We start from the raw sequence: 19318 nt of genomic DNA on the forward strand, positions 1-19318 counted from the left end.
CTGTCATTCTCAAACACAGAATGCTGGACCTGGGCAGCACTCTGGCAGAATTTCCCTTCTTGGAATGACTTCCTCAGGTAGATTAATTTTCTCTTCACCTTAGGCTCCTCATAAATTGTAAATTACTTCTCTCTCTCAACTGAATATAAACTAACTGGCTGCAAGATTTGTTCTTCTAGTATCTAATTTAGAAGGGTAAGTGAAACATAAAACCACAGTTCTCAAAATAGTTGCCTGGCAAGGGCAGGAGCCTGTCTGTCAAAACACACACACACACACACACACACACACACACACAAGCTTTCCCTGTTTAGAGAGATGGTGCCCAGCAGAAATCTTCAGAGAGGCAGGGGACAGAATCTCAAAAGAGTTTGGGATTCATGAACACTCCCCTCCCCTCAACCCTGCCCCCATGCAGAAGCCAAGACACAGCATGAGAAAAAAGCTAAATGTTAGGCCAAGGAGGGATCTCTCTATGATCCAAAGGCCTCCACCAGAGCAGCAGAAACAGTGTTAACAACCCCAAGCCCAGAAGCAGGTGAATCAGGCTGTGATGATAAGCCTCTTCCTAGGGTCTATCTGGGTTAGCAATCGTTTGGGTTTGGGTTGTTTATCTACCCCCCCCCCCCCAGCTTGAGTTAATAGTGATGGAGATAAGCCGCCATCTGTCAGAACCACTGTTTTCCCAGCGTGTGCAGAGGTTACCCAAGGGTGACAGTTTCTATTGGAGGGACAGGCTAAGATAAAATCCATAGACTTGAAGCTAGTGCGTCTGCCACAGTCTCTCTGTTCCCGAATGCTTGAAATGTAGCTGTGTTCGATATGCCAGACACTTGGCATGCACGCTGGATCCTGAAGACTTAATGGAAGAAAATAATGCAAACTAGCTCAATAATTCATATGCATTGCATGTTCAAATTGTTTCGAAAATAGTAGGTTAAATAAAATCTTTGTGTGCATGCATGTGTGTATGTTGTGCACATGTGCATGTGTGTGTTGTACCCGTCTGTGTGCTGTGTACATGTGTAGAAACAAGAGGTCCTTGTCCTGTGTTAGTCATGCACCATTTTACTTTACACTGAACCTAGAGCTCAGAGACTGACCAGGAAGGCCTGGAGGTGAAGAAATCACCACCCCAGAGGGAAGCATGGACTCAAGACAGCACCCAACATTTTACATGAGTGCTGAGGATTTGAACTCAGGTCTTCATGCTTGTGTAGCAAGCACTTTACCTCTGAGCCATCTCCCTAGTCCTTTAAAATGATTTGTAAACAAAACAAGGTCTTACTGTAGCCCTGGCTGGCCTGGAGCTCACTGCATAGACCAGGCTGGTCACAAACTCACAAGAGATTTGCCTGTGTCTGCTCCCTCCATGTGGGGATTAAAAGTGTGTGTCATCACTCCTAGCTCCATACAATTATTTTTAAAAGTAATTTCACAAGCTAGACACAGATAGATAGTGGGTCATATCTGTAACCTCAAGTACTTGCAAAGTGGAGGCTGGAAGGCCAGGAATTTATCCTGGGCTACATAGTGAGTTCCAGGCCAGCTTGGGATGCAAGAGACCCTATCCCAAATAAACAAATATATAATTCTTAAAAGTCAGTAAACAAACACACACCGTTAGTCCTAGCATTCCTGAGGCAGAGGCAAAGAGAGTCTTCGTGAGTTTGAAGCCAGCATTGTCTATGTATCAAGTTCCAGGACAGTCAGGGATACATAGTGAGATCCTGTCTCAACAAACAAACAAACAGTAAACAAGCCAGTAGGACACTCAATGGGTAAAATGCCACATAAGCCTGAAGACCCAAATGTGATCCCCAGAACCCACATAAAGGTGGAAGGAAATAGAGGATCCACTCTTGAGAGTTGCTTTGACCTTCACACATGCACTGTGACACACATACACAATATACATCAATAAGTGTAATTTTAAAGGAGGAAAAGGATGACTCTGTATTGTTGTCTTCGACCTCTACATGTGAGCCATGGCACACTCACCCCACACACGACAAAATAATAATAGTGATGATGGTGGTGGTGGTGGTGGTGGTGGTGGTGATGATGGCAATGTAAAATCAGTAACCTTTTGGGAAATTGTTGTCTATGTAGCTCTGGCTGTGGTGGAACTTGCTATGTAGAACAGACTGGCCTAGAACTCACAGAGATTGGAATTAATCCCCAAGAACTGGGATTAAAGGGATGTGCCACTATTCTTACCCTCATTTTTAAAGAGATTTACTTATTTTCATATGTATAGGTGTTTTGCCTGCATATATATTTGGGTACCATGTACATGCTTTGCTGCAGAGGCCAGAAGAGGGCATAAGATCTCCTGGGATTGGAGTTACATGTGATTGATTGTTAGTCCTGATATAGGTGCTGGGAATTGAACCTGGGTTCTCTGAAAGAGCAGCCAGTGCTCTTAACTGCTGAGCTAACTCTAAAAGTCAGTAATTTTTTTTTTTTTAAATACATAGCAACATAGCTTTGACTGAAAAGGAACAGGAAAGAGTGAACTTGCGGGTGGTGAGCAGAGAAAATGCAGGGAATTAAGGCCTGAAGCCTCATTTCCTCAGAGAGAAGCTCCCAAGGATGGGCTCCTGAGTCACAGAGCACTTAATCTTTACATCACAGGGCTTCTGTCACTCAGATTGACAGAACTTCGGAGATGTGCCTATAGCCACTCAGCTAAGAGAGTCTCCTGAGTACCCTTTCCCCTCTTTGAGACTGACAGTACTGATATAGACCGGACACTAAGCAAAGGATTGAGAATTCTTTGCTGGCTCCAACTATCTCCCAGTTGCTGCCTGAGAAGAGGAACAAGAGGGATTCATGAGAATTCACTTTTGTGAATGTTTAATATTTCAATTAATATGATTAGGCTCAAGCCTGAATGAGCAGCAGGGCGGCAGGTCTGCTGAGAAGACACAGGGTAACTAGATCAGTGGGCCCCTCCGTGGGATCTCCCCCATTCACAGGGCGTGATCTGTTTAGCATCTCCATAAATGTCAACATCAGATTAGAAGGCAAAAAAGGAGAAGTGGGGGTGGGGCAGGTGAATGGAAAGTTACTGTGGAGAATTATAGCTTTCTACTTCCTGGTTCCCTGGCACTCCCATGGCATCTCCAGGCCACTCGTTATGAAGTCTCCTATTACTTCACCCTCTCAACCCATTTTAAGGCACCCTATCGGGAGGACCTGGGCATCTGCATGATGAAGTGTAATCAAGTCTCTGCACATACATTCACTTCATTCACATATATATTTATATATACCTGACAGAATGTAGCTTCAGGCCACAAAAACCCAGATTAAAAAAGGTAGAAGCAGTCACTAGGGAACAGGGCAGTAGGAGGAAACACAAAGTCTTACCCAGTGCTTCAGTGAGCTCAGAGGGAAAGAAAGACCAGGTTCACATCAGTTCATTCCCATAAGGAATACTGGGTGTGGGCATTCAGTGCCTGACCTCAGTACCCACCCTGCCCAGGCTGCAATCTCAGCTGGAGCTGTTTCTAGCTGTGTGATCTTGGCAAGTTATTTAACCAATCTGTGTCTTGGTTTCTTCATCCATATCAGGTAGGGTGGGCTAACACATTTGGAACAATCCCTAGGACACGGCACTGTTACTTCAGTTCCAGAGGAGGAACCTGTTTGCTGTGATAACTCAGGAATGGAGGCCTCCAGGACGAATCTGGGAGTCTCAGAGACATCTGCATCACTGTAGACACAGCATCTCTACCCTGGACAGAAGGGGAAGCAAAGTGTCCTACGGAGCTGCCAGTGGAGCACGAATGGATGGTGAGCCAGACTGCTACCACAGAGAGCTGATACCAACAGAAACACGAGTGGGCAATGTGTGGGGCTGTCGTGCAGACAGCCAATCTTCCTCTAGATCAAGGAGCATATGACCAGATTTAGAAGTATAACTATTTGGGGGAAAAATAGTTTCTAATGTATTTTTTGCCTCCTTTCATCTGACTCTGAATTCCACCCAAGGAACCCAACCAAAGGACACAGAGGAAGGAGAAATGGGGTACTGTGCCCTCAAGGGGGAGCCTAGCAGCTGTGCCCGTTCCCACAGAAGGAATCAACATTTCCCACTTGTCACAGGGGCTTTGCATGAAGCATCTACTATGTACGAGCAAGACACCACGCTAGATACTGTGAACAGTCAAACACGGAGTCTTGGTCTTCAAGGATAGTACAGTGAGAGCTGCCACCAGCTGCTGCCTCCTGCCCAAGCACTTATACACACAACACCCCCAGAGAGAAGGAAGGGGGTGTCTGGAAATGCCAGACTGCTATAGCTTCCCTTGTTTCTTTCTCTGGAGAAGCATGCAGACTGTCATTGCACTCACTTCCACTGGTTCTCTCCTTCCCCACACCCGTTTGAATTTTTTCCTCTCTGCTTCACTTTTGCTCTTTCCCCCAGACCCTGTGACCACTTCCTTACTCATCTACACCTCCCTCCCTGCCCCTCAACCTGCCTTACTGCTCTTTCCCGTTTCTCTTCCTTGTTTCCTTCCTTGGGTTCTCACTCTCAGACTCCCCAAAGGCCAGGCTGCCCTCTCCCCACCCCCCAGCTTCCATCTCCCGGGTCTGCTCTTCCTCTTCCAGCACCGGGGACAGCTCCAACCCCCGGAACAATGGACCCCACCCTAGGGCTCCTCTATAAATTCTCCATCTTAGTGCCATGCCCAACTCCTGACTGGGGAATAAGATGGGGGAAGGGTTGTTATCTAGACCAGCTGCTCTTCTGGGGATGAAAGAGAGTCAGGGAGGATAGAGATAGAAAGAGGGTGTAGCTCTTGCCCGGGTTGTGCGTCTCTCTCCAGGGTAGAGAATTTGTATTCCACCCCTGAGACTGACATCACTGATGTCAGGGGAAAGGAGGTGGGAGTGGGGAGGGGGGTGTGGAGGGGGGAGGTTTTTGTTGAGGAGAGCGCGGCCAGAGAGCAGAGCTCCGGGACCCAGGTGACCGGGAAAGCAGGCAGCCCTAGTGTCTGGGAGTAACCGGCAGTACCCAAGCCAGGGAACCATACAGGGTGGGGGTGGGAGGGGGGTCGGGGGAGAACCTAAAGGGGCAGGGCAGAAGGGACCCCTGGAGCCCTGCCGCTATCAGAGATCAAGCATTTGGCATCAGGGATCTTCGGACCCAGAAGAAGGATCAGCCACCAGGGAGGTGTCCTCCCTAGGAAGTCAACGAGAGAGTCACCTGCCCCACACCAGGAGCAGGGACCCCCTCATGACACTGCTGGCAACCATAGCAGTCCCCTAGCCCCTCATCCTCCTTCCTATCGCTCTCTTCCGACTCTTACCCTATCTCCTCTGGCATTTGTGCCTTTGCTCCCGCCCTCTGAGCTCCAGCCCTCCAGCTACCTCCCAAACGCCCCAGGGCTTGGCCGCCCTGACCCTCATCCTGGGCTATTTGCCAGATCTCTGGGAGATCCTTTGCTTGGGCTATGCCTCCTGGTGGCCTAACAGTATCTGCCTAGACCCCTGACCCCTAGCCCTCAACTCCCCAGGCCTCCTTTGTGTGAAGAGCCCTTCTCTGCTCAGCAGTGTGGTTGGGGGCCAAAGGGAAAGCAGGCCCTGCTGGGCCCCTGGGCCCTACCACCTGCCTCTTGGTTGGGCAGCTTTCCTTGTTTTTGGGCCTCTCCCTGCTCCCCCGGTCCCTCCTCCTGGGCCGCCCCAATGAAGGAGCCAGATGCCATCAAGCTGTTTGTGGGGCAGATCCCAAGGCATCTGGAGGAAAAGGACCTGAAGCCCATCTTCGAGCAGTTTGGTCGGATCTTCGAGCTGACTGTCATCAAGGACAAGTACACCGGGCTGCACAAGGGTGAGGGGTCAGGCCAGGCTGGAGAGGAGGCACTGAGTGGCCTGGGAGACAAGAAGGATGGAGGAAACTGGAGGGATGGAGTGGCTGGAAAGGGCTGATTGGGAAGCAGAGTTCAGGGGCTAGGGGACTGGAAAAAGGAGCTAAATGAGAATTCAGCTGAGTGACAGGAACCACAGGGTCAAAAAGTGAGGGGAACTCGGCACGAGAGATGGAGGAGGGTATTGGTGGCATGCGATGAGCCGAAGGGTTAGAAGGGCAAGTTTTAGGAGACAGAGGATCAAGACGGACAATGTGAGACGCCCCAGATAATGTTGGGATGGCTGGCCAGGTGTGTTTAACTTAAAAACAGTGGCTGCAGTCAAGCCAGGGCAACCCAGGACTAAGGTGAAGGAGCGGAGGGGAGGGACATGGAGAAGGGAGACCGGACAAGGTTTATTGGACTTAGAAAGTTATTAGGAAGAGGGTCCTGAGGCTCTCCAAGCGCTGTGCTGCTAAGGAGGACGGGCCTGGAATCAGCACTTGGAGAGCTCCAAGCTCTGGGAGCCCAAGGCCATACCACCTCCCTGAAATCTTTCGGCCTAGGAAAAAGCACCTCTGGCTGTCGCTCCCCTCTTCTCTGTGCACTCAGCACACCTGTCTCTGGTGGAGTCTGGGAGATTCAAGAAGTAGGGAAAATGAAGGGAGGGTGATGATGGTCAAGATGGAAGGAGGAGAAGGGGAAAGAGAAGAGGAAAGGAGAGAGAGACACAGACAGACAGACAGACAGACAGACAGCACACTATTTGCCCTACCTGTTTGGCGATCACAGCTCTTCCTGCTCTCCAGTCCCATCTCTCAACAGATCCAAGGCTCTCCCACGTCTCTCACCTCCAGGTCCCTGACCCAGAGATAAGATATAATTTTACCCCTCTGGATAAATGCCTCCTCCCTCTGCAGCCCAGCAGGCAGAGATGTCCAGAAGGGGGAAATCCCCTCTCTAGGTCCTTGGTCTCCCGGGGAAGCCCCTTCGGAAGGGGAACCTGAGGACTCACCTGACACGGTCTCTCTCTCGGTCTGTGTGTCCTTAGGATGTGCTTTCCTGACGTACTGTGCTCGCGATTCAGCCCTGAAGGCCCAGAGCGCCTTGCACGAACAGAAGACTCTCCCAGGGGTGAGTTCTGTGCTCTGCAGGGTCAGGGGGCTGAGAGAAGCCTTAGGAGTGGCTCCCAGGACACTGAGCCATTTTCCACCTCTTCATCACCAGGAAGTCCCTGTAGCATCCCTTTCCCTCTGTAGATGTGTGAAACAAGAATGATTGATGGAGTGACTATGACCTTTTCTGAGGAGCACATGCAGCTCCTCCCCCACACCCCAGTGTGTCCCCAGGCCATGCAAGAGGGAGGACATAGCTGTGTGGGAAGAAAGTAGAGTAGACTGGACACCTGTGTTAGAGGGAGCAAGAGGCACCCAGGCACTCTTTTGTGGTGCTGGCTAAGGCAGACTGGGTGGCTATGAGATGGGGGAGGGGCACTGCTGCCCTGAGAACGGGCAGCTGGGCCTGCTGGACTCTTCTGTGCTGCTTTCTGAGATCACACAGGCTGCCCTGCCTGTCTCCCAGGAAGTACTCCAAAACAGAGCCACAGGGCATCACAGTAGAGAGGGCCTAGAGTAGACATGACTTTGGGGACAGCAAACAAGGGCTGGCACCATCATGGAAGATCAGGCTTGACCCTACCATGTGTGCCTGGGGAAGTCAAAAAAGTGGCAGTGGCTCTGAGGTGGCTTCCCTCCTGCAAAGTGACATTGGGGGGGGGGATTCTTCTAAAACAAACAACCTTTTACAAGTCTGGTTGGTAACAGAACAGGCATCAAGAAGCCTCCTGGTCCTTTTGGATCTATTGCTTCTGTCTTCTCGGATTGAGTCTCAGGAAGTCCTTCCTGAACCTCAGTGTCCATGCTGAATGTTTGCTCAGCACCCAGGGGCTGCAGACATCTGTCCTAGCCTCTACTTCTTCCCCACATGGGACAGAGAATGGCACTGACCATCCATCCTCCTGAGAGGAAACACAAAACAGATGGGCTGGGGCTATAGGAAATAGAACTACTTATACTGCCCCAACTTCAGACTCTCTTGAGGTCCTCCTCCAGTCCTCCCCAAACACCTTATCCCAACAGGAACAGCCATTGCCCAGAGTGGAGGGCAGGGAGCATGGGTGTGAACTGGCACGGGGGTCTAGAATAAGCATGTGCTCGCTCATGTACACATGCGTGTGAGCACAGGCTAGATTAGGGCCACATGCAAGCTGCTGAGTCCCAACTTTCCCTTCATGTTCTTTCTAGAGGGCCCTCACAAGTCAGGTTTTTACTTCCATTTTACCTCCATTGCTGTGGGTTTCCTGTTCCTCATTTCAGAACCCCTACAGGAACTGGAGAGTCAGGGGAAGGAGTCCAAAAGAGGACATAGTAGGGATCAGCGTGGGGTGGGCAGGAGCCCCAAAAGCACAGCGCCAGCTAGGCACATCTCCCCTGCATCCGGCTCCTCCAGCTACCTGTGATGCTCGGGTAAAACTGTCCTGAGAAGACAGTGGGATGTGCATAGAAGTCAGGAAAGGCTCCCTGGTAAGAAAGGCTCTGTCACTCTGCTCCAGACTTCCCAAGTGACACTAAGTTCCCACAATGGCCTTTGCCACAATGGACGGAATCCAGAGGGACTGATGAAGTTTCTATTAGGAAAGGAGGGGTTCCACTCTTCTAGAGGGGAATCCTACACTAAAGGGTTGAGAAAGCTGACTCAAGTCAGTTAAGGGAAGAGATACCTATAACTAAATTTTGCCTTTGTACCCTACCAACTGGCCCCTCAGTTGTCTGTGTATAGGGTGGCTGTGTGTGTATAGGGTGTCAGCCATGCACAGTTCTGCCAGTAAGTTTTTGCTAGTCTAACCTCCAAACCCTCCTGAGAGGTTTATTTTAATACGTGCAGTTTTAGCTTGCTTGTGTTGCACCCCTTTTTTATCACCCGGAATCTCGTGGCCTGTGGCTGTTGAGCCCCACTCCTCTCCAGTGAGAGACCCTAGGATGGCTCTGTCCCAGGTCCCTGCATCCATTCTTAGTAGGGCGTGGCCTCTTGGAAGTTGGTTGTGAGGGATGCCTCTGTCGGGCTTATCTCCCCATCTGTTCTGGATCAAACTCCCACTCTGAAGATGTGGGTTTTCTCATCATCTTGAGGCAGGGATAGTGGTCTCTGGAACACCAGGACTCTGGAGCCAGGAGGGACAGGGCTCTAGACCTTCACCCTCAAGCTCCTGTGAGAGAGCGAGCTCTTTTTGGAGGTGGGATCTTGACTTAACATTAATGAGAGGGATGGACCTGAACAGTGGTCCTGTTAGGGAAAGCAGATCAGAGACCCCTGCTGGAGTAAAAATAGCCCCTTCTCCTTCGGGCAGCCCATGGGAGGGCTTATCACCTGGTGGGTGGAAGCTGGGAGAAAGTCGCCAGCCGGGTTGCCAGGTAAACACAGCACAGCTGGACTCAGGGGAGGGGGCAGGTGTGCCCCAGGTGAGCTAACAAAGCTGAGCTTCCCACAGGAAGTGCCAGGCCAGGGAGGGAGGATTGAAAATGAGCATTAGGAGTACTGAGAAGTCCTCTGTGAGGGTGAGGGTGGGGAGTTCTGTCCACAAGATCCATAATGTGGCCTGTGCTGTTCTCCGAGCGAATGTGCTTCAGCCGTGGGTATTTATTGATATGCTGTTTTTGTGCTGGAAGTCTGTGCAGGGCAGATATCACATCATTTCTCTCCCAAGTTCTCAGGGCAAAGTGCCAATCTAAGATTGCCCCATGCCGTGGCCTGGTTCTGACTCTCCATCTTGAGGGAGCTGTTGTGGTGCCTGGGAGGAATTTCCTGTTTTGGGTACAGTACAGAAGAGATGAATGGCTATAAGTTTCTAGCCCACAGACCTCCCCTGATGTGTGTGCGCGCGCGCGCGCGCACACACACACACACACACTCTTTAGGAAATTGAATTTCAGATAGGATAATCCCAGATTGGTGGAAGGTAAAGCTGGGGGCAGATTGGCAGGAGGATTTATGTGACTGTGACCCTCCCACCCCCACCAGCTGCTCTCAGATCCAGAGATTTGGGGGGAGGGAAGGCTGGGGCAGAAATATCGTTGGAGATGAGTCTCAGGTTTGATCCAAGGCTGTGAACACCTGGCTGGCAGAGTCCAGACGGGAGCTGCATTTCTGTATTTCTCCCTGTTAACTGATGTCACTCAAGGTCTCCAAATTCGGCAGCACCAGAGCTGAGCAGCATCTGACTGCAGACTTCCTGGTCTATCCTCTTGTTTAAGAAGAGGAAGTTGGAGCCTGGAGGGGCACAGCCAGTGAGGGCAGGAGGACCTAGGTCTCCTCTCAGTTAAGTGACTTTCCTTAGGGAACCCTAAGCTAAGCCTCACTCTTAGCATGTAAGTGAATGCCTCCTTTATGCTTTTGCTCTCTAAAATTAAGAGTGAGGGGATTGGGTGTGACCCGAGCAGCCAGAGTCTCGATAGCGAGAGATGTTCAGAGATACATGCTTCTTCCACTTTCTAGTTACTACTTTGCTTGCCCTCTTGGTTAAGGAGATCAACCTGTGGGAGTATTTCCCAAGTTCACTCACCAAACAAGACAGAGAATAGAACTAGAAATTTTTCTGCCCACGCTGAAGACTGAACAAAGGCTGATACTGTGGGAGTCAGGGAGAGGCTAGAGCTCTGGAGTCAGGGAGGCCTGCAAAGGAGCACAGATAGCCTCTGCTTTCAGCGCTTCTGTGGCGCTTTCTCAGCTCTTCAGATAGCAAGGATTGGTTGTGGAGGCAAGACGCAGGGGACCGGAACAGTATGGTCCCTGCAGGACTCACTCCACTTAACTCTCTCCAGGACCAGGAAGCTTTCTTGGGCCCCTCCCCCACCTCCCAGCCCCCACTCAATACTCTACCCCCAGCATACCCTGTTCCTACCCCCCTCCAGTCCTCTGCTGTGTGTGAAGCAGAAGTGATGACGTCACCACGGTCGCCAGGGCGACGGGGACGGATAAATCAGGCTGAGTGGGCGGTTGCCATGGTGCGCATTCTCCCGTTGCCACGGAGACTGGGCATCTGCTCCCTTTGTGCTGCCCGAGTGCCTTCCCCCTGGGGTCAAGGGGTGTAGGGGAGCAGAGAGGCAGACACACCTCCAGTGGTCAGAAGGAATTCTAGGCCTCTGTGGGGTCCCCCTCGGCCTTCCTTGGGGGTTCTCCATGCGATAGCCTCTGTTTGGTCCTACTTTGTAAAATAGAGGCAGCTGTGGTTGATCAGTTCCTTGGTTGAGCTCTGACTCAAGACCTGGGTCCTAAGAGCAGGTCTTCCTCACCTAAGAGACCAACACTTATGGGTGACCTAGGCATTCTGGGGCCAACCTGAGCCCAGAGCTGCACCCCACGAAATCTTCCAAGACATCCCCTCCCCCCAATATCTCTAATTCCTTCAGGTTTGAATTCTAGACATGATTGGCCCTACCCTTTCCTTCCCAACAACTTAGAGGGCTGAGGCAACTTGGCTCCCTTCAGTGAGGGGAGGGCTCCCGGGTGTTCCGAGGAGGCCCTGGCAGCTTCCTTCTTTTCTCTCCTATAGATGAACAGGCCTATCCAGGTCAAGCCAGCCGACAGCGAGAGTCGAGGAGGTAGGTTCTATAACTTTGGATTTAGCCCCTTTCCTCCTACCCCCAGGCCCAGGGCTTGATGGGGCTGAAGGGCAGCCTTTCTTGAGGAAGGAAGTCTGGTAACGCTGAAGGTTGAGTTAAGGATCCTGTAGGTGGTAGGAGGCGAGATCTGGCCCATTTGTAGAGATTACAAAACGGAGGTTAAGCAGAGTTCAAGTCCTTCAGAGCTGAGTACTGCGTGTTCCTGAACTCTAATGCCCAACCATCAGTTCATTACACCCTAGAGCCACTGTTCCCCGGGATGGGGGAGGCGGTGTCAGGAGCAACAGGTGTAGGTGAAGGTGGAGGGCTGGGAGAGTGGTCAGGAGACCCTGTACATTCCTCCCCTCCTATGCCCCACCCCCCAGAAGACCGGAAGCTCTTTGTGGGGATGCTAGGAAAGCAGCAGACAGATGAGGATGTCCGGAAGATGTTTGAACCATTTGGAACTATAGACGAGTGCACTGTGCTCCGGGGGCCAGACGGTACCAGCAAAGGTAGCCCTATCTTATCCCTTCTCCACAGGACCCAGTAGGGCGCCTTCATGGTAGGCACTCACCCCTCCTCTCCTCCACCCATCCACTTACTCTAGGCTGTGCCTTTGTGAAGTTCCAGACTCACGCTGAGGCCCAGGCAGCCATCAACACCCTTCACAGCAGCCGGACACTGCCGGTGAGCCCCAACCGCCTCCTTCCTGGTCCGTCTCTCCCACTGGCCCACTTGCCAGGCCCCGGCACAGAGCAAAATTCCATTCAGGATAGGACTTCTAATTTATTCCTTTTTGAGTTTTCTCAAAAGAACCAACAAATCAAATACCACATCCCATACTATTCATCTGGGGTCCCAATTCCCTTCCGCTCCTCTCCAGCCTCCTCCTCTCTCAGCTCCGATAGCTTCTCTACCCTCCGGAACCCACCTCATCTCCTGGGGTGTCGGGACCCTGGTTTAGAGGCCCCACCTGCTCAGCACATGTTGATACTGCTGTCCCTAAATGTTAGGGTTCATTCCGTTGAATAAGAGCTGGAAGTCCAGCTGGAACCTAACTAGCTGCTTCCAACAGATGCGGGCCTCTCACAGCTCACAGTTCAGACATCGGACAGAACTGAGTCAGCAGGCTGGGCCCTTTCACCTCTGAGAGTCTAGGACTCTGTAACAGTACTTGCAAGTGTTCCGACTTAGATTTGATTTGGCTCAGGCTAACATTAAAATGTGATATGGCGCCCACTGAGCACTCCATGACACCTGGGCGTGGTCCAGACTAATGGCAGGGAGATGGAGCAGCTGTCAGATTCACATTCCCCACAGCTAACCCGCTGTGGATTGCCAGCACAGACATCTCTCCGCCCCATCCTATTTCCACAGGCCGTACATTTTTTGTTTGTTTGTTTGGGTTGGGGTTTTTTGCTCTCAATTTCACATTCCTCAATTCTATCTAGCCTTTTACATATCCCAGTGCAGGGAGATGGTGGGATTAGGCTCTCCCCATTTGGATTGGGCACTGTAATGGCTGTGCTCCCAAGGAGGCCTGAGGCCAGATGAGGCCCCCAGGGAGCAGATGCTGACTCTTCCTGTGACATGTGGGGCCCATGCCCAGGGTGCCTCATCCAGCCTGGTGGTAAAGTTTGCTGACACAGAGAAAGAGCGAGGTCTCCGCCGGATGCAGCAGGTGGCTACCCAGCTGGGCATGTTCAGCCCCATCGCCCTCCAGTTTGGAGCCTACAGCGCCTACACCCAGGCCGTAAGCATCCCCTCCCACCCTCGGTGCTGGATCTTGCTGTCTCCACGTCCTTCCAGGCCCACCCTCTAAACACCAAAACGGGTTGGAGGGAGTGCTGGAGGCCGGGCCCTACTCTCCTCTCCCCATCCCACAGCTGATGCAGCAGCAGGCAGCCCTGGTAGCAGCTCACAGTGCCTACCTCAGCCCTATGGCCACCATGGCTGCCGTGCAGATGCAACACATGGCCGCCATCAATGCCAATGGCCTCATCGCCACCCCCATCACTCCATCCTCAGGTAAGGCCCGTGCTAGGCAGATGGGGCAAGGAATGACAGCATGGTGGCAGTGACTAGGGGAAACCATGGGGTGCAGGAGGTGCTCAGGGATCAGAGAATGGCCTGTTTGCTCCACTCTGCTCCCCAGATTTGCCTACTGGTTCTCTGCATCTGTGTGCCTGCCTCTCTGCTCCGTTGCTGTCATGTTCTCCTTCCTAGGAACCAGCACCCCTCCTGCCATTGCTGCCACGCCCGTCTCTGCCATCCCTGCTGCCTTGGGCGTCAACGGCTACAGCCCGGTGCCCACCCAGCCCACAGGGCAGCCTGCCCCCGATGCTCTGTATCCCAACGGGGTTCACCCTTACCCAGGTGGGGCTCTCTGCCTGCCCACCCTGCTCCATCAGCCATCCAGGCCACCACTCCCATTGCTGGCAGCCATGGCTCACCTTCCCTCTCCAACCTCAGGGCTTAAGGTGCTTTTTCTTGCTCTCTTTCTGGGCGGAAATGCTCCTCGGGTTCTTTCCTTTCTTTCTTTCTTACTTTTTTCTGTTCGTTTGTCTGTTTGTCTGTTTTTAAAGTGTTTTTTGAGACAGGGTCTCTCTGTGTGGTTGGCCTTGAACTCACAAAGATCTGCCTATTTCTGCATCCCTGCGTATGGAATTAAAGGCATGCACTAGTGATACCGAGCTCAGGCGTTCTTTGGGTTCTTGGCTAGGGCAGCTGAGGCTCAGTGAGGTGAAGCAAACGGAGTGCATGTCAGTCACAGACTTGACCCAACACTGGGCTCCTCCCCTTCCTACTCTGCCATATGCATTTCCCTTCTCATCTCACCCCCACCCCCCAGATGAGGCTCTGTCTGCTGAGAGAAGTGCTGGTGGGGTTCCCATTGTGTCTCAGACCCACTCATGGCTTGTGATGCTCTCTGCAGCTCAGAGCCCCGCAGCCCCTGTGGACCCTCTCCAGCAGGCCTATGCAGGAATGCAGCATTACACAGGTGAGACTCTCTAGCCCAGGCTCTGCCCAGGTGGGTGGAGTAGCATGGGGAAACTGATCTAGGAACTACAGTCTGAGCGTCTACGTTCTCTGCCAACCACACCCTCAGGCCTTCCTGAGAAGCTGTGCTTATGAGAGTGGCACACACCCAGGACATGGTCCGAGGAAGCCTCTTCCCTGACATTCTCTCAGCCTGTGGATTCCCCTGATTTGGGCTGAGGAGGGAGACAAGGCTGGTTGTGAGGAGTCAGGAGAACCCCATTAGCTTTCTCTGTCTTTACCACCCCAGCAGCCTACCCTGCAGCCTACAGCCTGGTTGCACCTGCGTTCCCGCAGCCTCCAGCCCTGGTCGCCCAGCAGCCGCCACCACCACCTCAGCAGCAACAGCAACAGCAGCAGCAACAGCAGCAGCAGCAGCAACGGGAAGGTGCCAGCCTGGGGCAGGGTCCCTATAGCTGAAAACCTGCAAGGATAAGAATGCCCGTGTTGTGGGCTCGGGTACTCCCGATGGCTCTTTCCCAGGCTCTGGGTCTGTGTGTGACCCAGAAGGTGTGGGGAGCCCTGGCTCACACTGCTTGGGGCCAGGATTGGTGGCTGTTCTTGCCCCCACCTCTGCCAGTTCAGTCTGCACTTCCCAGTGTCTGAGCTATCCCTTCTGTCTCTGCTGCCACCCAGGCCCTGATGGCTGCAACATCTTCATCTACCACCTGCCCCAGGAGTTCACAGACTCAGAGATCCTCCAGATGTTTGTCCCTTTTGGTCATGTCATCTCAGCCAAAGTCTTTGTTGACCGGGCCACTAATCAGAGCAAATGTTTTGGTAAGAATATGGTGATCAAAAGGACAGAGTATGGACATTTTTGTTTGAACTCTTAGGACCAAGTTCATCACATCTGAGGGCATTTTAGGGTCTCAATGAACTCTGTACAAAGTCTGTGTATCCAAGGCCACAAAAGAGCCATCTCTGACACACCCACCATCCCATACAACTGCCACTCAAGCCTATGTCCTCTAGAAAAGTCACAGCTTCAGCTTCCTCCTTAAGAACTGGCCTTGAGGCTAGAGGTGGAGTTCAGAGATCTGAGTACATTGAGTGGAGAGAGAGAGAGAGAGAGAGAGAGAGAGAGAGAGAGAGAGAGAGAGCGAGCCTGACTCCATTTCATGTAGCATGGGGGATACTAGATTTCAAAAGGACATAGGTTTCTTTCAGTTGCTTTCCTGTCTTTGGAAGCTTGCTACAGTCCCTTGTTCCAAAAACCACTTGCGGGATTTCCAAAAAGAATGTTTCTGAGAGCTCTCAGACTGAGGAAGGGGCCACCCTTCAAAGAATACTGGAAAGTACATCCTAGTTTGTGTGAATGGCTAGACTGGATTCACTCATTAAATCTATCAACAAACTATTTCTGAATGCCTACTATATGCCAGGCAAGTTTCATGGTGTTAGAGATGCTCAGAAGAAGCAGGGTGGTGCTGGGAAACCAAGTGAGCTCGGGCCCACAGCAGGACAGCGATGTAGGGCTGGCCAGGCCTTATGCCCTTCTCACCTCAGGATTTGTGAGTTTCGACAATCCGGCCAGTGCCCAGGCTGCCATCCAGGCTATGAACGGTTTCCAGATTGGCATGAAGCGCCTCAAAGTCCAGCTAAAGCGGCCTAAGGATGCAAACAGGCCCTACTAAGGGCTTCAGGTGGGTGCTGCTCCTGTTCTGTGACCTCAATGTCAGGCTCCACACACTGCAGCCAGACCCCTTAAGTGAATGCCTTGCCCTTCTACCACCACCTGCCCCACCCTGATGCTTGACATGAAGAATTGGGGTCTGGGTCACCCCCTCAGCTATTATTGTTCAGTCAGTTGTGTCTCCCACCCACATATATGTGTGTGCATATGTATACACACACATGTGCGCACACACACACACACACACACACACACACACACAGAACCATCCTAGAGAGAGCCAAGTCCACACCTGTGTCTACTCCTAGAGTTTTCCACAGTATCTGGTCTTGTTTGTCTGGTCAGCGTCCATGTGTCTGTGTCTTTCTCTTCCTGGTTTTCTTTTGGGTTGGATGGAATTAGTGGAGTAGGTTTTGGGGGGCTAGGAGGCTGGTTTGGAGAACTGGAGGGTCACAGAGCACTTGGGTTTGAAACCTGATCTCCCCTAGAGGTGGAGACACAGCAGTTCCCAGCGCCCTGAACTGCAGGTGGTTTTCCCAGGCCTGTGGACCTTGGGGCAGAACACAGTACAGATGGGAGTGGGCGTGGCTTGGCTTGGTGGAGGAAGTGGAACTGTACTGAGTAGCCCCCAGCCCGGTGAAGGCTGCCATCCAGCCTTGGGGCACACACCAGGAGCCCAGCTTACCTTTGATTTGTTTAATCTCCCTCGGACCAAACCTTGAAAAATCACAACCCAAGAACAATATCCACATCTCTGTTTCTCCCCTTTCCCCCCAATCCTGGCTGCTTAACTCCCCCCACCCTGGGGGCCCCCAGCCCAGGGTCCGTGTCCATTGTCGGCTGAAGCCCCCATCCCGGACCCCTGCTCCGGGCCCCTGTAAGTTGCATGGAACGAGCGTGTTGTCTTTGGAGCCAATTGTTTGTTATCTGGGGAGGGGCTATGGAGGGAAACAGCCCCTAGCCCAGGCTCAGGGCCGGGGGCAGCTCGCGGGATGTGCGTGGTCAACAGTGGTTGGTGACTGTGGTCTGTGCATTGTTTTCTTGCTTCCTATGTTCCTTTCCAAAAAGGAATGCGAACGCTAAGGGCTGGGAGTGGTGTCACCCCATGAGACTCCATCCCTAAGCCCCTCTTGAGTCGTCCCAGCCTCTGTGGATGCTCCCCTGTCTCCAGGTGTCTGTCTTGTCCATGCACCCTCTTCTCCTTCCTCCTAGTTATCTCTGCCTGCCTGTTTGTCTCATTTCTCTGCCTCTCTCCTCACCTAGCACTATCTTCCAGTCATTTTTGACTTGTTTCTCCCCAATGACTTCAGTTTCTGTATTGTTCCGTGCCTCCTTCCCCATTTCTCTATCCTTGCTCTATGCCCTCATAGCTGTAGGGATGGGGGAGGTGAGCAGATGGGTCTGTTGGGACAAGGCCTTTCTGATGGCCTGCCATAGGTGCCATCATAGGTGCCATCACTCCCTGCCACCCCAACCTTACTGGGAACCTGTGACCAGTACTAGCCGCCTTCCCTGTGCTTCACCTCTGTTTCCTTTCTTCACAGGTCTGGAAATAGCAGAGGAAGGGGCACTTCATACCCTCTTCCCATGACTGGCCCTGGCCTTCTCTGCACATCTGCCCTGGGCCTTGACTGGACTCTGGGGCAAAAGCTGCTTCATGGGCCCAAGGGCCCAGGACCTGGCTCACTCCCACCATCTTGCCTCTCTGAAGGGCTGTGGTTTTGCCTCCCTGGCTCCAAAAGCCTATTTCCTCCCCAGTGCCCTTTTGGCCTTTGTGAGGAAGAAGGAATAGGCTTGAAGGTTCAGGGGCATCTGCCTTCTGCTAAGGCTCCTGAGACGGGCCTCTGTGCCCACTGTTCGCACGCGCCTCCCCTCAGAGGGCCTGGAGTAGCTGTGCGGCCCAGGAGGGCAGCAGGACACCCTCCTCTTCCCCAAGCGCACTCACCCTAGCCTCTTCCCCATGGCAGGGCCTTCTCAGAAGCTGGGTCCCACATTTCCCTCCACCCTCAGCTAGAGGTAGGATATCTCCAAATCCTGGGCTCTCAGCCCTAAAACTCACTGCCTCCCCCAAGGGCCCCCTCCAAGGGTGAGGGGCCCTGAGGGCTGCCTCTCTGCCAGTCAGTCACAGAGACCCTCATTTCATGAGGAAAAGACCTTTCCCTGAATCCCTAAAAATGTTTACAGTCTCTGCTGGCCCCTCCTGTAAATACCATGACCACCAGGGCATTACCCAGCCAGACGCTGCCATCTCTCTCTCTCTGGGAGCTTAAGACACTGTTGCCCTTGATTTTTTTTTTTCCTCTCTTCATTTCTCCCTTTGCTTTGGGGGTAATTGGGTATTTGGGGGGAAGGGTATAGGGAGGGCTAAAGGGGTTTATTACCTGATCATTTTCTTTAGGAAGAGGTTTTAGGGAAAAGAACGTGGGGTGGGGTGGGGGGTGAAGGGTGAGAAGGGATCAATTTCTGACAGTTCTCTATGCTTATTTATTGAGTTTTACTTTTAAAGAGTCAGTCTTTTCTGTCTAAATAAAAACGTTTGAAAGCATCAACTGAGTCCTGGAAGGTTGACAGTAGGGTGCTCACACTGGGGGAGAGGAGGGAGGGAGTGGGAGGCCAAGCCCTTGCTGTTCAGACCTTGCTCATCTTTGGGGCTTAATTGTACAGTGTTCTCCAGAGTGAAGCCAGAGGAAAGAATCTGCAGTTGAATGTAGAGGCAAGCACTGGTCAGGAGGCCTCCCGTCTTCAGTCATGCCCCTCTAAGGTTGGGGTCTTGTAGTTTCAGGGACACTCGGAGCTGGCTTTAATATTACTATTGCTGTTTGTGCTCCTGTGCTGACCCCTTAATGGTCATGTCTTTATTCTCCACAACCCCATGATGGGTTGGGCAGAATATAATGTTTCAAACAGGCCGCTGCATGACCCGTCCAACAGAAGGTCTGAAAGTCAGTTTCTTTTCTAAGAACTGCTGTTGGCTCACAGGGATCGTGTGGTGTAGTTTCCTTACTGTGCGCTGCTTGGAGCTCCTCTCTGCCAGGCCTTAGAAACTTGCCCCTCCAGTTATGATCTGGCCTCAGGTCAGAGCTGTTCAGTGAAAATAAGCCTGTGGGATGGGGATTTAGCTCAGT

The 19318-nt window shown here is 52.2% G+C and overlaps 2 protein-coding genes across 11 annotated transcripts in view; one reads left to right on the forward strand and one right to left on the reverse strand.

The window, feature by feature from the left end:
- The first annotated feature begins 5058 nt into the window (after nt 1-5058).
- Celf3 (CUGBP Elav-like family member 3) lies at nt 5059-18738 on the forward strand. 10 transcript variants are annotated; one of them, XR_013109942.1, is made up of 13 exons: nt 5060-5842; nt 6910-6992; nt 11467-11515; nt 11902-12030; nt 12126-12205; nt 13128-13271; nt 13405-13546; nt 13745-13998; nt 14454-14519; nt 14811-14945; nt 15194-15337; nt 16067-17070; nt 17738-18738. XR_013109942.1 is itself a non-coding variant. In XM_076932854.1 (13 exons), the coding sequence occupies exons 1-12, from the start codon at nt 5698-5700 to the stop codon at nt 16192-16194; spliced, it is 1395 nt and encodes a 464-aa protein (XP_076788969.1). In that variant the 5' UTR covers nt 5062-5697; the 3' UTR covers nt 16195-16203; nt 17738-18738. The 10 variants fall into 10 exon arrangements, 6 of the variants coding, with proteins under 6 accessions (XP_076788971.1, XP_076788969.1, XP_076788970.1 ...); XR_013109941.1 differs by having other exon boundaries at nt 5061-5842; nt 14808-14945; XR_013109940.1 differs by having other exon boundaries at nt 5061-5842; nt 14808-14945; nt 16067-16203.
- The window catches only part of Snx27 (sorting nexin 27), a 97176-nt gene continuing 84827 nt past the window's right edge, over nt 6970-19318 (reverse strand). Inside the window, exon 12 of the mRNA XM_076932852.1 lies at nt 6970-7111. Coding sequence (XP_076788967.1) covers nt 7079-7111 — 33 coding nt within the window. The 3' untranslated portion in view covers nt 6970-7078. The remainder of the gene's footprint in view (nt 7112-19318) is intronic.

This window comes from Arvicanthis niloticus, chromosome 4 (genome assembly GCF_011762505.2).
Source record: "Arvicanthis niloticus isolate mArvNil1 chromosome 4, mArvNil1.pat.X, whole genome shotgun sequence".
NCBI lineage: Eukaryota > Metazoa > Chordata > Mammalia > Rodentia > Muridae > Arvicanthis > Arvicanthis niloticus.

What these genes read in the sequence shown, in the direction of transcription:
- Celf3 (XM_034500042.2), top strand. Translation starts at nt 5,698, where the DNA reads ATGAAGGAGCCAGATGCCATCAAGCTGTTTGTGGGGCAGATCCCAAGG. An exon ending in ACAGCAGCCGGACACTGCCG is followed by an intron (nt 12,206 to 13,127) that starts GTGAGCCCCAAC and finishes GCCCATGCCCAG; the next exon opens with GGTGCCTCATCCAGCCTGGT. An exon ending in CCCCATCACTCCATCCTCAG is followed by an intron (nt 13,547 to 13,744) that starts GTAAGGCCCGTG and finishes TCTCCTTCCTAG; the next exon opens with GAACCAGCACCCCTCCTGCC.